Below are 15793 nucleotides of genomic sequence, written 5' to 3'. Positions count from 1 at the left end.
CTTTCCCTCTCTCTCAAAATCAATGGGAAAATATCCTCGGGTGAGGACTTTAAAAAAGTTTTCATAAAAGAGGGAGGTGCCATGAGGCGTGGCGGGTGCTCCTGGTGCGGAGATGGGTGCACTGACTGGCCTCCCCCCCCCGCCCTTGTGCTCACAGATCGGGAAGACGGGCGCTTACCTGCAGTTCCTCAGCATCCTGTCCCGGATGCTCATCCGGCTGACGGAGGTGGATGTGTACGACGAGGAAGAGATCAATGTCGGTGAGTTCCATCCTCACGTGTAGTCACAGGCGGGACACTCGGTCATCAGTGGGTCCGGGGACGGAGCTGGTGGCCTGGGATGCAGATGGGGTGCTGGTGGGCGTCCAGGTGCCTGCAGGACAGCTTCCGCTCCAGACGTGGTCTGACCCCTGGGGTCCAGCTGGCTTTTTCCCGCTGCTCTTCGATCTCCTGCGGCGGGAAGCTGACAAGTGGCCGTTAGGGACCCGATGGCCCGTGGTCCTAACACACGCAGTCGGGTATCACTCAGCCTTAGGAGCGGGGTCCCCCGTGTCCTCACGCAGCTCCTGCCGATGCTCTCGACTCTGCTTCCGTTTCGGGGGGAGTTCGGAACATGGGAGCCCGTGCAGCCGGGCCTCTCCCTCCGCCTCTGGGTTTCCCACGGTCCCCACAGTGTGGAACGTTGTTTCTGTTGCGTTTCTGCCTCCTTTCTCGGAGAGACCGAGAGCGAAGCCGGGACTCGAAGCCGCTCTCTGTTCCCGTTTTGTCCCGTGTCCCCGTGTCTCCCGACCCCGTAGACCTCCGAGAGGAGTCGGACTGGCGCTACCTCCAGCTCAGCGACCCCTGGCCGGACCTGGAGCTCTTCAGGAAGCTGCCTTTCGACTACACGGTCCACGACCCCAAGTACGAAGACGCCAGCCTCATCTGCTCATACCACCAGGGCGCCAAGAGCAAAGGTCAGGCTCTGCGTGTCTCCCAGGGCGTGGGAGTAGCCTCTGGAAGGGAGAAGCTGTGCGTGTGAGGGATGTGCTCCGTCCCCTGACGGAGGCCCTGAGCGAGGGCAGCACCCGGCACGGAGCGGAGGCCGCACCTCCCGGGCCGGGAGGCCTCTGAGGGGACCAGGAAGGAAGACTCGCTGCTCAGCGAGCGCTGGGGACGCCGAGGACACGGGCTGGGCTGTGTCACGGTCAGGATGTGCTAAAGGTCTTGGTTAAAGCGATACAAGGCATGTATCTTTTTGCTGTTAATCCTCACTTGAGGACATTTTACCATTGATTTCTAGATAGACTAGAAGGGAAGGGGAGAGGCAGAGAGTGAGAGAGAGACACTGATTGGTTGTTTCCCGCAGGCGCCCTGACCAGGGCCGGGCATCGAGCCTGTGACTGAGGTACATGCCCTTGCCTGGCATCAAACACCAGACCCTTCAGTCTGTAGGCTGACGCTCTATCCACTGAGCCAGACTGGCCAGGGCGACACGTATCTTTATGAATGGGATTGTGGTAACAGAATGCTCGTATGCCCTCTGCTCCCTCGGTCTCTTGTTCTCCCCCTCCTCCTGCAGGGACCTCTGACCGTCACCGTGTTATCACCTGCGGTGGTTCAGGGTCCCCATCAGCCGACACAGTGTTAGTGCCGGTGTGAGTGTAAACACGGACGGGAAAGCTTGGGGAATGCGGAGTGAGGGGAGTCGTCACCAGTGGCCATCGGACGACAATGTTCTCTCCATGGTTCTCAGGCCCTGGGGGTCCCTCACTCTCAGTCCCTGGGGGGTCACCCACTCTCAGGCCCTGGGGGTCCCTCACTCTCAGTCCTTGGGGGTCCCTCACTCTCAGGCCCTGGGGGTCCCTCACTCTCAGTCCTTGGGGGTCCCTCACTCTCAGTCCCCGGGCATCCCTCACGGAGGCGCGTCTCTAACGAAAGCCAGGTGCTGGACTCTCACTCCTGCTAAGTCACTGGAAAGATGAGACACTTCACCCGCATTGCAGTCTTTGCGTGTTGCCCTGGCGATCAGTTGTCATGTAGCGCGTCCTCGAGTAAACGTTGATCCAACATTCACAGGCTCACGTATGACATGACGGGTGGACAGTCTGTAGTGTGTCCCATGGAGTCTGTCGTGTCTGAGCCTCTGAGTCCCCGCGGGTCCCAGATGGGCTGGGGCCACCCTCGTTCGCCGTCTCCCACCCCACAGTAGCGTTTCGGCTCGTGTCCGTGTGAGTGGCGCGAGGGGCTCACCTGCCCCTTCGGCTCCGTGACACTGGGCTTCCCTGCAGACAGGGGGCCGCCCAGGAAGCCCGAGGACCTGTTCGTGCGGCGCCAGACGGCGCGGATGCGGCTGTCCAAGTACGCGGCCCACAACACCTACCACCACTGCGAGCAGTGCCTCCAGTACATGGGCTTCCACCCCCGCCACCAGGTAGGCCGCGGGCACTGGCACGCCCTGCTTCCCCTGGTTACGTTTCCATTCCGGAGTGGGAGGTGGAACGTTCTGGAAGCCTTGCTTCCTGGTCTGCTGGCGTCCTCAGTTCCCATCTGTAATCTGTGGAGTGGCTGCCGACCCCGCAGAGCAGGCGTTCTCCAGGTTACATGGGTTCTAGCAGAAGGCGAGGCGGCTGCCGGGGTCCGAATCCGCCTGACATCCTAGCAGTTTCTGCCGTTCAGGGTGGCAGACTCCCTGCGTGCATCCTGCGTGTCAGACACAGACGTGAATGAACGGTCTCCGTACGCAAGACTCGGGGTGTGGGATAGAGACGCACATGAGCAAAACCTAACAGCAGGAAGCCGGCAAGGAGAGCAGTGCGGCCAAAGCACAGAAATTACATAAAGGGAGCAACGTGCACATCACAAGCACCTACTGTGCGCCGGGCAGTCTGCAGGGCACGTTTATATCTCAGTACTGCCCAAGCTTTTACTTTACCTACTTTTTATTTTATTTTTTTAATTCTCAGCCGAGGATATGTTTTTATTCATTTTAGAGAGAGATAGAAAGGGAGAGACAGAGAGAGATAGAGAAACACTGATGGGAGAGAAACATGGATCTGGTGCCTCCCATATGCACCCCGAGTAGTGATGGGGCTCACAACCTAGGTATGTGTCCTGATCAGGAATTGAACCCGCAACCTTTTGGTGTGTGGGATGATGCTCCAACCAACTGAGCCATCTGGCCAGGGCCTTCCCAGCCTTTCCATGTGGTAGAAAATGTCCTTTGTCCTAGACCCGTGGTTGGCAAACCGCGGCTGTCGAGCCACATGCGGCTCTTTGGCCCCTTAAGTGTGGCTCTTCCACAAAATACCACGTGCGGGCGCGCACGTATGGTGCGATTGAAACTTCATGGCCCATGCGCAGAAGTCGGTATTTTGTGGAAGAGCCGGTGTTTTGTGGAAGAGCCACATTCAAGGGGCCCAAGAGCTGCATGTGGCTCGCGAGCCGAGGTTTGCCGAGCCGCAGTTTGCCGAGCCGCAATTTGCCAACCACTGTCCTAGACACTGGGTAAGTGGATAAGACCACTGGCCCAGCCCCTGGTCACCTGAATGGATTACAAGCCACACCTGTCCATTCAAGGTGCACTGGCTAGGAAACTGTCCTGTCTAGCTTCTTTTTTTTTTAAAATATTTTTATTGATTTCAGAAAGGAAGGGAGAGGGAGAGAGAGAGAGAAATATCAACGATGAGAGAATCGTTGATCACTGCCTCCTGCATGCCCCCTACTGGCGACCGAGCCCACAACCCAGGCATGTGCCTTTGACCTGAATCGAACCCGGGACCCTTCAGTCTGCAGGCTGATGCTCTGTCCATTGAACCACACCAGCCAGGGCCAGCTTCTTACTTAATTCTCACTGAAACCCCTAAGGCAGTAGCATCTCCCGGTTCTATAAAGCAGCGGCCGCCAACCTTTCGGACCTCACGGACCACCGGTTGCCGACGGCTGCTGTAAATGAAGCTCCTGGCCCGGGCGGAGCACGGAGAGGCTTGGGAGAGGAAGGCCTGCGGGGCCAGCAGGCGGGAGGCGCGGACACTGGCTCCCTCTGCTCTCTCGCTCGCCTCTCACGGATCCCTGGGCCTTTTCCTGAAATTTCCTCAGGTGCCTCCCTCTGTGCTCCCTCCCCAGCCCCAAATCTCTCTGTCCCTCTGGGGTCTTCGGGGAAGTTCTGCCGGACGCTGGCGACGGGCTCTGTCCCCTCCCCAGAGGGCGTTGTGGTTCTAGGGGAGCCACAGGAGCCGGTGTGCCCGGCCTGCGTCCGCCCTCTCGGCCTGTCATTCGGGAGTGCGCAGCGCACGCTGGCGGGCAGGGCGAGGGGTCGGGAGGCCCCCTGTGGGTGCCTGAGCTGAGGCCCGAAGGAGGCATGGGATGGCTTGGGCAGAGCGGGCTGGGAGGTCGGGCCGGAGAACCGGGGCACAGCTGTGGCGGGAGGGGAGGGCTCTTTGGACCAAGTGACTAGAGGTGAGACTAGACTTGGGGCCGGGGGTGAGCCCAAGACCTCTGATGCCAGTGTTTGCATCCCGGAGGGGGGCCTGCTTCCTACAATCGTTAATTACAGTACAGAGAGGCCTCGGGGTGGACATAGCGAGACCGGGGTGTACAGGTGTGCGCAGTTCTGTTTTATTAATACTCGATGACACCTGTAGTGACATAGGGTGGAAAAACACATTTGTTAGCCTAGAACAGTGATGGCGAACCTTTTGAGCTCTGCGTGTCAGCATTTTGAAAAAGCCTAACTTAACTCTGGTGCCGTGTCACATACAGAAATTTTTTGATATTTGCAACCATAGTAAAACAAAGACTTATATTTTTGATATTTATTTTATATAAGTGCCATTTAACAAAGAAAAATCCACCAAAAAAATGAGTTCGCGTGTTACCTCTGACACGCGTGTCATAGGTTCGCCATCACTGGCATAGAACATGGGGTCTCCAGGGTGATTGCTTAGCACAGTGGTTCTCAACCTTCCTAACGCCGCGACCCTTTAATACAGCTCCTCATGTTGTGGTGACCCCCAATCTCATTGTTACAAATTGAACATAATTAAAGTGTAGTGACTCATCGCAAAAACAATATGTAATTATATATGTGTTTTCCGATGGTCTAAGGCGACCCCTGTGAAAGGGTCGTTCGCCCCCCAAAGGGGTCTGGACCCCCAGGTTTGAGAACCGCTGGCTTAGCCGATAACCTAGCACCTGGGTCAGATCCGGAGTCCAGAGGGGTTGGCGCCGCCACCCTGGGTGAAGCGTGACCAGAATTAGCGACGGGATCCGGCTTCGGCCAGGTGGGCGTGGCTCCAGCGGCCAGACCTGGTGTCCACACCTTGTATGGGTGGTACCTGTTGGGCTTCTCGTGCTGCGGGGCAGAGGTGGCCGTGACCCGCGTCGTGGCGGCCACGCGGGCCTGGGTCTTCGGGGAGGTTCCGCCGGCCGCTGACCACGGGCTCTGTCCTCTCCCCCGCACCCCAGCTCTATGAGTCCACCCTGCACGCCTTTGCCTTCTCTTACTCCATGCTAGGAGAGGAGGTCCAGCTGCACTTCATCATCCCCAAGTCCAAGGAGCACCACTTCGTCTTCAGCCAGCCCGGAGGCCAGCTGGAGAGCATGCGGCTGCCCCTCGTCACCGACAAGGTACCGGCGGCGGCCCGGGGGTCCGATCGGTGTGGCTGCCAGGGGCCGCTGAGCGGGGGACCCAGGGCCGTAGCTGCCGATGAGCCCAGGGCAGGGGGGGCCCGGTGGAGGGACCGATGTGGTCCCTGGCCTTGACGAGGAGGCGGGGAACATCAGGGCTTTGAGGTCCCCCAGAGTCAAGTTTGAGCCTTGCTCTGCCGTTTCCGGGCTGCGCTATTTGAACTTGTCGAGGTCTCTGAGCCTCCGCTTCCTCATCCTGCACCCAGGCGGTCGTAAATCTTGCAAAAGCTTGTGGTGAGAGTTACAGGCGTCACGGACATAGGGCGCCGGCCCAGCTGGAAATGTGCTGAGCAGATGGTCGTGGCGCCCACTCTGTCCGTCCTTCAGGGCCCTCCGCTAGGGAGCACCCAGCCAGGCCAGGTGGTAGGAGAGCATGGCCCCCATCACCAGCTCCAACAGTTACTGACTCATGGCCGGTCCCGTCTCGCCATCTGTCCTTCTCTCCTCTCCCGCCTTCCTGTGTCATCTGGAAGCGAATCGCAGACACCGTGTCCTTCCCCCATAATCCTTCAGTGTGTATCTCTGAAGGCTGCTTCGCCTCTTGTGACGCCATTGCCCTTGCCCACCATCGCTGTGACCGCCCTCCTGGCGACGCTCCTCCAGGGGTGATTGATTGGCCAGTCCCAGCTGTCACTCTCAGCAGCCTCGCTGCCCTTGAGCCGGCCTGTCACCACGAGCTGGTGTGGATGCTGAGGGCGGGACGTCGGGGGCTGGACCCAGCCTTTCAGACAGACCCTCCTGTCAAGCCCTGAGGCATTTGTAAAGCACCTGAGGCCTTCGTCTCCCGCCCCCGGGCTGGGGTCGGGTGTGCAGTGGGCAGGGATTTATTCACACCTCCGTTTCCACCGACTTCCGTCAGCGCAGCCATGAGCACAGCGGCCTCACAGCGCATTGGCCGTGCTTGGAGGGCTTCCGGGGAGCAGAGCTCCTGACGAGGCAGAGCCGGGACCTCTGGTTCTCGGTGTCACAGATGCGCAGCCGGGCGTGTGACCAGCCGGGCGTGTGACCAGCCGGGCGTGTGACCAGCTGGGTGGTGTGGGTGGGAGGTGGGGCCTTGGGTCACACAGGAACCGCCTCTGCTCCAAGCACCAGCTTAGATGCTCCGAGGAAAGGGGAGTGAATGGAGGCAGCGGAGAGACGCTAGTTTGGGTTGCTTAGCAGACCGTTTCCAAACAGCATTTACTTACTAGTAGCTGCCGAGCCCGTGGGCTGGGAGTCTGGGCTCCAGGCGGGTTCCGCTGGGCGGGCTCACTCATGTGTCTATCGTTGGCTCCCAGGAGGGCTGGGGGCTGGCCGGCTAGGGTGGCCTCCGTGGGCCGCCCTCTCTGCTCCACGTGGCCACTGCCCCTCCAGCAGGCTGGCCCTGGCTTGTTCCTGGGAGGGTTCGGAGAGAGGGCGGAATGTGCCCGCCTCTTGCAGCCAATCTCAGAACTGGTGCCCCATCACTTAAGAAAAAAATTATTTTTTTATTGATTTCAGAGAGGAAGGGAGAGGGAGAGAGAGAGAAACATCAATGATGAGAGAGAACCATTGATCAGCTGCCTCCTGCACGCCCCCTACTGGGGATTGAGCCTGCAACCCAGGCATGTGCCCTGACTGGGAATCCAACTGTGACCTCCTGGTTCATAGTCGACGCTCAGCCACTGAGCCACACCGGCCGGGCTGGTGCACCATCATTTTTACTGCGTTTTATCCATAAAAGCAAGTCTCAGGGCTGAGCTGGATTCAAGGAGGATGGGGATAGACATGTCGAAGGGAGGGGAGTGACTGTGACCCCGTTTAGAAACGCTCTCCCTCCTTCTGCCTCTACTCCCCAGAGTCACGAGTATATAAAAAGCCCGACCTTCACCCCGACCACCGGCCGTCACGAGCACGGACTCTTCAACCTGTACCACGCGATGGACGGCGCCAGCCACTTGCACGTGCTGGTCGTCAAGGAGTATGAGATGCCCGTTTATAAGAAGTACTGGCCCAACCACATCATGCTGGTGCTGCCCAGCATCTTCAACAGCGCTGGCGTGGGTACGCTCCTCTCATGCCCCCTCGGTGGCGTCCCGGGAACCGAGACCCGAGAGAATGTTCTGGAACTGACAGTTCAGCATTTTTCACCAAGCCTGTTGGCTTTAAAATACACACACACACACACACACACTGATTTCAGAGAGGAGGGAAGAGGGAGAGAAAAACATCAATGTTGAGGGAGAGTCATTGATTGGGTGCCTCCTGCACGCCCCACACTGGGATCGGGGTCCACAGGCCGACGCTCTATCCACTGAGCCAAACCAGCTAGGGCAAGCCTTTTGACCTTTAAAGCTATTTTGATTTGTTTGAATATTCTTTTTCTTCTTTGATGTTTGGTTATTGGTTCAATTTAGGTTCTTAATTCATGTTAGAGAAGCAAGGATACTGTATGTGTATATGCATACCCCATGGATGCAGGCAGTGGGTGCTGAGGGCCTGAGGCGGGGGGTGGTGTGGGCTGATGGGATCGATGGGGGATAAAAGGGGACATATTTAATACTTTCAACAATAAAGATTAAGAAAAAGCGAGAAAGAGCCCTAGCCGGTTTGGCTCAGTGGATAGAGCGTCAGCCTGCGGACTGAAGGGTCCCAGGTTCGATTCTGGTCAAGGGCACATGACCAGGTTTTGGGCTCATCAACGATTCTCTCTCATCATTGATGTTTCTATCTCTCTCTTTCCTTTCCTCTCTGAAATAAATAAAAATGTGTTTAAAAAATAAAATTAAGTTAAAAAAGAAAAGAAAAGAAAAGCAAGGATAAACAGGCAGATGTATGTGCAAATGGGAGAGGTGTGTTTTCTCCTCTAGAATTTTCTCTCCCAAATCAACAGCTAAGAGTGAGTGGACGAGGGAAGCGGGCGAGGACCGCGGGGACTGGCTGGTCGGGGTGGGGCCTCGGTGAGCAGTGCTCCCTCTGCCCGGGGCCTGTGCCGTGTGGGTGTCCGGCGGGACCGGGGGTCAGCGGTGGCTTTGCCGCTGCAGGCGCCGCCCACTTCCTGATCAAGGAGCTGTCCTACCACAACCTGGAGCTGGAGCGGAACCGGCAGGAGGAGCTGGGGATCAAACCGCAGGACATCTGGCCGTTCATCGTGATTTCCGACGACTCCTGCGTCATGTGGAACGTGGTGGACGTGGACGGCGGCGGGGAGAGAAGCAGGTGAGCGCTTCCCACGCCTACAAGTGGGACAGATGCGCGCTCTCCAGCGGGGATCCCCCTCCACCCCTCATCTGTGAAATGGGCGGGAGGTGTGCCCAGGCCGGAGGGCTGCTGCGAGGATGGGCGATGAGGAAGCCGGTGCTCAGCCGGGCGCTGGCCCTCCGCGCGGCCGTGGCGGGTTCCGCCTGCACCAGCCCCGCCCGGGGTGTCCGCAGCGGGAGAGCAGCGTCCTGGCTGGCCCGTCCAGAGGGCCTTGCCCGTGTCTGCACGTCAGCCCGGGATGTCCCTCTCCCTCCCTCCTGAGCAGAGAGTTCTCCTGGTCGGAAAGGAACGTCTCTCTGAAGCACATCATGCAGCACATCGAGGCGGCCCCCAACATCACCCACTACGCCCTCATCGGCATGCGCAAGTGGTCCAGCAAGGCCGCCGGCCGCGCCGTGCGCGAGCCCTTCTCCCGCTGCCACGTCCATGACTTCATCGTCCTGAACGTGGACCTGACGCAGAACGTGCAGTACAACCAGAACCGGTGAGCGCCTGCCCCGCTGCCGCCCAGCTCCACCCCCAGGCCCCGCCCCCAGCCTCCAGCCCTCCTCCTCCATCCTCCCTCCTTCCTCCTCCCTCCTGGAGGGGCAGCCTAGGCCTGGCCGATAGCCGCTTCCCCGCTGCCCTGTAGGCCACGGAGCCAGAGGCCTCCCGCCCATAGCACCAGCCTGGCCCCTGCTGTCAGCTTTAACATTTTCTTTTTTTTTTTTTCTTAAATGTATTTTTATTGATTTCAGAGAGGAAGGGAGAGGGGGAGAGAGATAGAAACATCAATGAGCCCCACACTGAGGATCCAGCCTGCAACCCGGGCATGTGCCCTGACCAGGAATCAAACCGGGACCACCTGGTTTCTAGGTTGATGCTCATTCCTTCTTCCTTTTGTTCCTTCTTTCTTTCGTTCTTTCCTTTCCTGTTTTTCTTTTTCTTTCCTTTCCCTCCCTCCCTCCCTCCCTCTCTCCCTCCCTCCCTCCCTCCCTCCCTCCCTCCCTCCCTCCCCCCCCGTTGTATAATTCTGTGGCGAGGAGATTTGCATACGACCATTCAGCCTCCTCCGTGGACTCACACGCGCTTTACTTAGTGGCTCGCCGCGTGCTGTGCGTGTCCTTCCTCTGGCTGTTTGGCTTCCTCTCGGTCACAGCTCTCAGGAGCCTTAGCACCGAAGGAAGCGGCGACGTCTTTCCCTTCCGTGGCTTCCGTGTGTCCAGCCACAGGGGCGCTCAGCGGAGCCCAGTCGCCGACGCCCTGGCCCCGTCACCGCGTGGAGTGTCCCTGGGCCAGGAGGGGGCACACACCTCAGGTGCCCGTGTGGGAGGGGGTTTGGGACCAGCCCGCCCTGCTCGGGGTCTGGGTTCTGCCACTTGCCGGCTTGGCCTGAGCCTTGTTTTCCTCAGCTGAGAAAGTGGCTGATTTTTTTTGTTTTGTTTTTTTGTTGGGGGAGGTTTGTTCTTTTCAACAAACTGGTGGAAGGGTTTTGCACGTCCTCCCAGCGGGCCTGTGCGTCGCAGGTGGCGGTCCTTCCGTAGTGTTTGCCCTCGGGACGCCCGCCGTTCCTGTGCGAAGCAGGTGGCGGTCCTTCCAGGTGGCGGTCCTTCCGTAGTGTTTGCCCGCGGGACGCCCGCCGGCCTGTGCGACGCATCGCAGCCGGGCCGGCTCCCTGTTCGTTGGCCTCTGCCCTCCGGGAGGGGGGTCCGTAGGGAGGGCTGAGCCTGCCCCTCCCTGTCGCCCCGGCACCAGGCACACATGCCACGGCCTGGGGACGCGAGGGCCCCCCCGTGCGACCTGTCTCCCTCTCTGGCTCCGAGCAGGTTCCTGTGTGACGACGTGGACTTCAACCTGCGGGTGCACAGCGCCGGCCTCCTGCTGTGCCGCTTCAACCGCTTCAGCGTCATGAAGAAGCAGATCGCCGTGGGCGGCCACCGGTCCTTCCACATCGCCGCCAAGGTGCGTGGCCGGGGCGGGGGCCGTGGGCGGGGGCCATGGGCGGGCACCGGTCCTTCCACATCGCCGCCAAGGTGCGTGGCCGGGGCGGGGGCCGTGGGCGGGGGCCGTGGGCGGGGGCCGTGGGCGGGCACCGGTCCTTCCACATCGCCGCCAAGGTGCGTGGCTGGGGCGGGGGCCGTGGGCGGGCACCGGTCCTTCCACATCGCCGCCAAGGTGCGTGGCCGGGGCGGGGCCGTGGCCGTGGGTGTGGGCCGGCTGGCCGTGCGCTTTGAAAACCAGGTTTTCCTTTCATTCCCTCAGGAGCGTTCTTTAACTATTAGGTGTTTTGTCGTTATTCCTCTTTTGAGCAGTCTTACTTTTTCCCTTTAGGTTTAATGGTGCATTGATTATGGAGAGGAAAGCGAGTCGTGCTTTGTAACATGTCACTGGAATGAAATACTTGTTCTCATGGTTTATTCCAGTGATGGCGAACCTTTTGAGCTCGGTGTGTCAGCATTTCGAAAAACCCTAACTTAACTCTGGTGCCATGTCACATACAGAATTTTTTTGATATTTGTAACCATAGTAAAACAAAGACTTATATTTTTGATATTTATTTTATATATTTAAATGCCATTTAACAAAGAAAAATCAACCAAGAAAATGAGTTCGCGTGTCACCACTGACACGCGTGTCATAGGTGCGCCATCACTGGTCTATTCATTCAGTGTTGGCGGGGCGCCCAGTCCCTCCCTCGGGAGCAGGTCGCCTCAAGCCGAGCGGGGTGTTAAGTCAATATGGGGTGGAGTGCCGAGGTGATGAGCGCCCCGGGGCGACGCCTGGGTCACGGGGAGACTCTCCTCGCCGGCGGTGGGGGTAGCATCTGTGTGCGTGTCCCTGGGGCGGGACGTTAAGGCGGAGACCTGGAGGATGAGAGAGCGGTGTGTCCCGGCTTGGGGAGAGCCTGGGTGACGAGGCTGAGAGGGAGGAGCAAGGAGGTTGGCGCGGAGGAAGCGCAAAGGCCAGTGGGGAGCGTGGCAGAGGCGAGCTGGAGACGCAGGCAGGGCCTTCCTGGCCGTGGGAACCTCTAGACGCCTCTGTCGGGGCAGTGACAGCTCATTGACAGGGTCCAGCAGCCGGCCCGATGGTTTTCTTCCTGTCCCCGGCCTCGCGAGCAGGGGGGACATGCTGGCGAGGGAGGAAGAGATGGTGGGCTTGATGGGGCAGTCGGGAGGAGGGCAGTGGGGGTGTCTGGGACCTGGGGGTCCGGGGAGGCTGGCCGTGCCCCGAGGTTTGCATCCCTGGGTTTGGAAGAACGTCCCAAGTCCCGTGGATTCTCTGTATTTTTTCCTCGACCAGACAGCCAGTGTCCTACGTGGAAAGGTCAATGTCGACGATTTTTACTGATCGAGTCGATCAGTTGTCACCCGCCCCCCTTGGGGAAAACCTGATGTTTCTTAACAGAGAACTTTATCGTCCAAGTCGGTGTGTTCTCAGCACTGCCATGGGGCTCCCTTCCCCTGGCGGGGCCTCCGGCCTGGGTCCCCCCAGCCTGGCAGCCTGGGGAGGGCTGACGCCCCTCCTCCCCACACAGGTGTCCGACAGCCCCGTGGCCGTCGTGCCCGCCCAGTACATCTGTGCACCCGACAGCAAGCACCCGTCGCTGGCGGCGCCCGCGCAGCTGCTGCTGGAGCGGTTCCTGCAGCACCACAGCCACCGCTTCTTCCCGCTGTCCCTGCGGAACCACGGCCACCCCGTGCTGCTGGTCGACTGCTACCTGAACCTCGGGTCCCAGGTAACTCGGCGCCTGCTGCCCGTCCCCCCGGAGCTGCCTCGAGGGAGGCGCCCAGACCGAGGGCTCGGGATGCACTCAGCTCCTGCGCCTCGGTGCCCCCCCTTCACAGCCGGTGAAACAGGCTGCGGGCGTTTTCCTTTTCTCATGACCGAGTAAGAGGTTATCTTATTAGAGTCAGGAGCGTCCTGTCCCTCTCGGCAGCCTGCGCATCCCGTCGCGGTGACCGTCTCAGGCAGTGATGGCGAACCTATGACATGCGTGTCGGAGGTGACACGCGAACTCATTTTTTTGGTTGATATTTCTTTGTGAAATGGCATTTAAGTATATAAAATAAATATCAAAAATACAAGTCTTTGTTTTACTATGGTTGCAAATATCAAAAAATTTCTATATGTGACACGGCACCAGAGTTAAGTTAGGGTTTTTCAAAACGCTGACACGCCGAGCTCAAAAGGTTCGCCATCACTGGTCTAAGAACATGTTTGCACAGCACAGGGGCCTCGGCACCAGGCTCCCGCGTCAGGAGCCTTTCATCCGTTTCGCGAGTGGAGTGTCTTGCCAGCCCCGCCCCGCCCCCCATCTTCCAGGTGCTCGACGCCCAGGATTTGCGGCTGAAGGAAGTGGTCCCGTCCAGTCCTTTTCTCTCTTGGACTAAGTGTCAGGCCCTGCAGTGCCGACCCGCGTTTTACACCGCAGGTGCCGCCCCTTCCAATCAAGTCAGGCAGCCTCAGACCTGGCATACGTGTGTTCACGTATTCACGTGTGTTCGCGTGTTCACAGGAGAGCATGTGAATGGTCTGTCCCAATATAACACGCTAGGAATCAAACCCAATGCTGATGCCAAAACATTTCTTTAAAAAAATATCTATATATATCTATATATATCTATATATATATAGATATATATATATTTTTTAATTGATTTCAGAGCGGAAAGCAGAGGGAGAGATAGAACCATTAGTGATAAGAGAGAATCATCAGCTGCCTCCTGCACGCCCCCTACTGGGGATCAGACCCACAACCCAGCCTGTGCCCTGACTGGGAATCGAACCGTGACCTCCTGGTCGATGCTCAGCCACTGAGCCGTACTGGCTGGTGCCAAAACATTTCCGATTCTCCGATTAGTTAATGCATAGATAAATCCAGGTAAATCTCTTGGAATTGAGTTTCAGGCTGTAGATTTGGAAATAATACAAAAAATATTGTTTCTGGTCCCCCAAAACCTTGAGCGTGGCCGAGCGGTTGGCATGTTAGCGGCGCAGCCGTGGCGTGGCCGAGCACGTCACGAGAGCGGTGTCCCCTCGCGGTTTTCCAGATCTCCGTGTGCTACGTGAGCTCCAGGCCCCACTCCCTGAACGTCAGCTGCTCCGACTCCACCTTCAGCGGGCTCCTGCTCTACCTCTGCGACTCCTTCGTGGGGGCCAGCTTTCTGAAGAAGTTCCACTTCCTGAAAGGTAAGTTCCCGTCCTCTGTGTACCCCGGGCCCCGAGGTGAATGCTGGCCACCCGCTGCCGCTGAGGAGGGGGCTCCTGGTCGTAGTCCTCCTTCCCCAGTGGGTGCGCGGAGGCTCAGAGAGGGACCGAAACCGCCAGCGAAGTCCAGGAAGGTGGGCGCGGGGTTCCAGGACGCACTCCCCCGCCTCCCCCCCCCCCCCCCCGCCTGTTTGGGTGGAGATGAGACACATCCCCTTTCTTTTAGGCAAAAGGCAGAGATGTGTTCCTTTTCAGTGTATATTCTTTTTTAAAAAAATATTTTTTATTGATTTTAGAGAGGAAGGGAGAGGGAGAGGGAGATGGAAACATCAATGATGGGAGAGAATCATGGATCGGCTGCCTCCTGCACGCCCCCTACTGGGGATCAAGCCCACAACCCGGGCATGTGCCCCGATTGGGAATCAAACCGTGACCTCCTGGTTCATAGGGTGACACTCAACCACTGAGCCACATGGCCGGGCTCAGTGCAGATTTCTAACACCCGCCCCAGGTCCCCACTGATGTCTCTTCCTCTGGGAAGGCGAGGTCCTCCTCCTCATCTTGAGATACGGATGCTTCTGGACTTTTACGCGAATCTTCCTCCTGCTGGAGTTGGTTTCTTGCGAGAGTATTCAGAGCGGCAACCGTTCATTCTGTCTGACTTTAAAACGACGTCCCGCCCAGCGGCGGGCCCTGACCGATGTGCTTTCCCTGGGTGGCCCTTCACGCTGACCTTGTCCAGCAGGTGTTCCCTGAGCCCCGCACAGGCTAAGGCCTTGAGTAGTGAGAGGCTTACAGCCATCTCTGCCCTTGGCAGTCTCTGCCCTGGGGGAGCAGCTTGTCTAAGGGAGGGCAGGCCATGTAGGAGGAAGGTAGGAAGGTAGGAAGGCAGGTAGGTAGGTGGTAGAGAGGCAGCCAGAGCAACGGAATGAATGTACATGAATGTCTTGATTGTGCTGGGATTGGAGAGGAGGGAAAGCTCACCTGGTGGGCAGGTGGGGACAGGTGCGAGCGGATCGCCTCGAGTGGGAGAAGAAGGTGGTGTTGGTCCTGGTAGGGCTGCAGCTGAGAGAGCTTGGTTTGCATCCGACCAGTCTCTTTCCAGTTCTCCTTCTCTCTTGCCCTCTTGGCCACCGTTTCCTCGTCTCCATGTCATCTCGCCGGCCGGTCGCATCGCCGTGTCTGCCTTGATAACACTGGGAAACATTCCCAAAGAAGCGAGGCCCGGGGACACCCGGCCCTCCCCTTCCAAGCGCAGCCTCTTTCTTTCTGAGAGCCGCAGGGTCCAGGCAGTGGGTTTCCGCGGGATACGCTCGCCCTGTCTTCACACGCTCTGCCGTTGTCCGTGTAGGGGCGACCTTGTGCGTGATCTGTCAGGACCGGAACTCCCTGCGCCAGACCGTGGTCCGCCTGGAGCTGGAGGACGAGTGGCAGTTCCGCCTGCGCGACGAGTTCCAGACCGCCAACGCCAAGGAGGACCGGCCGCTCTTCTTGCTGACGGGCCGGCACATCTGAGGGAGGCGCCGCAGGCTTTCTGGGAAGAGTGGGGCCTTCGGAACCTCATGCTGTTGAGGCTAAAGAATTCGAACCACGGGGTGTTTGAACAGAAACGGGCCGCAGACGCTGTCTGGCACGTCCCTCGTGGCGCGCCCAAAGCCCAGAGGTGCCGGAGACTCGCGGGAGGGACGGGCGTCTGTGGGTGGCGAGCATCAGCAACGCAC

General features: G+C 58.8%; 1 protein-coding gene across 4 annotated transcripts in view; it reads left to right on the top strand.

Annotated features, from left to right (window-relative positions):
• GREB1 (growth regulating estrogen receptor binding 1) overlaps window positions 1–15587 on the top strand; it is a gene marked incomplete at both ends in the record, with an annotated part of 49822 nt that extends 34235 nt beyond the window's left edge. For 3 of the 4 annotated variants that reach the window (XM_081100874.1, XM_081100876.1, XM_081100877.1), the window contains 11 exons: window positions 158–260; window positions 797–955; window positions 2270–2412; window positions 5445–5606; window positions 7484–7688; window positions 8669–8843; window positions 9151–9369; window positions 10691–10826; window positions 12400–12600; window positions 13916–14054; window positions 15424–15587. In XM_081100874.1, the coding sequence (XP_080957000.1) occupies window positions 158–260; window positions 797–955; window positions 2270–2412; window positions 5445–5606; window positions 7484–7688; window positions 8669–8843; window positions 9151–9369; window positions 10691–10826; window positions 12400–12600; window positions 13916–14054; window positions 15424–15587 (1806 nt within the window). Of the gene's footprint in view, window positions 1–157; window positions 261–796; window positions 956–2269; window positions 2413–5444; window positions 5607–7483; window positions 7689–8668; window positions 8844–9147; window positions 9370–10690; window positions 10827–12399; window positions 12601–13915; window positions 14055–15423 lie in introns of all 4 variants that reach the window. The other variant, XM_081100875.1, reaches the window with a different exon arrangement.
• Between the last annotated feature and the right edge of the window lie 206 nt (window positions 15588–15793).

Source organism: Myotis nattereri, assembly GCF_964212035.1.
Source record: "Myotis nattereri genome assembly, chromosome: 10".
Classification (NCBI taxonomy): domain Eukaryota; kingdom Metazoa; phylum Chordata; class Mammalia; order Chiroptera; family Vespertilionidae; genus Myotis; species Myotis nattereri.
The sequence above is the reverse complement of the archived record's forward strand: the minus strand, read 5'-3'. Positions and strand labels throughout refer to the sequence as shown.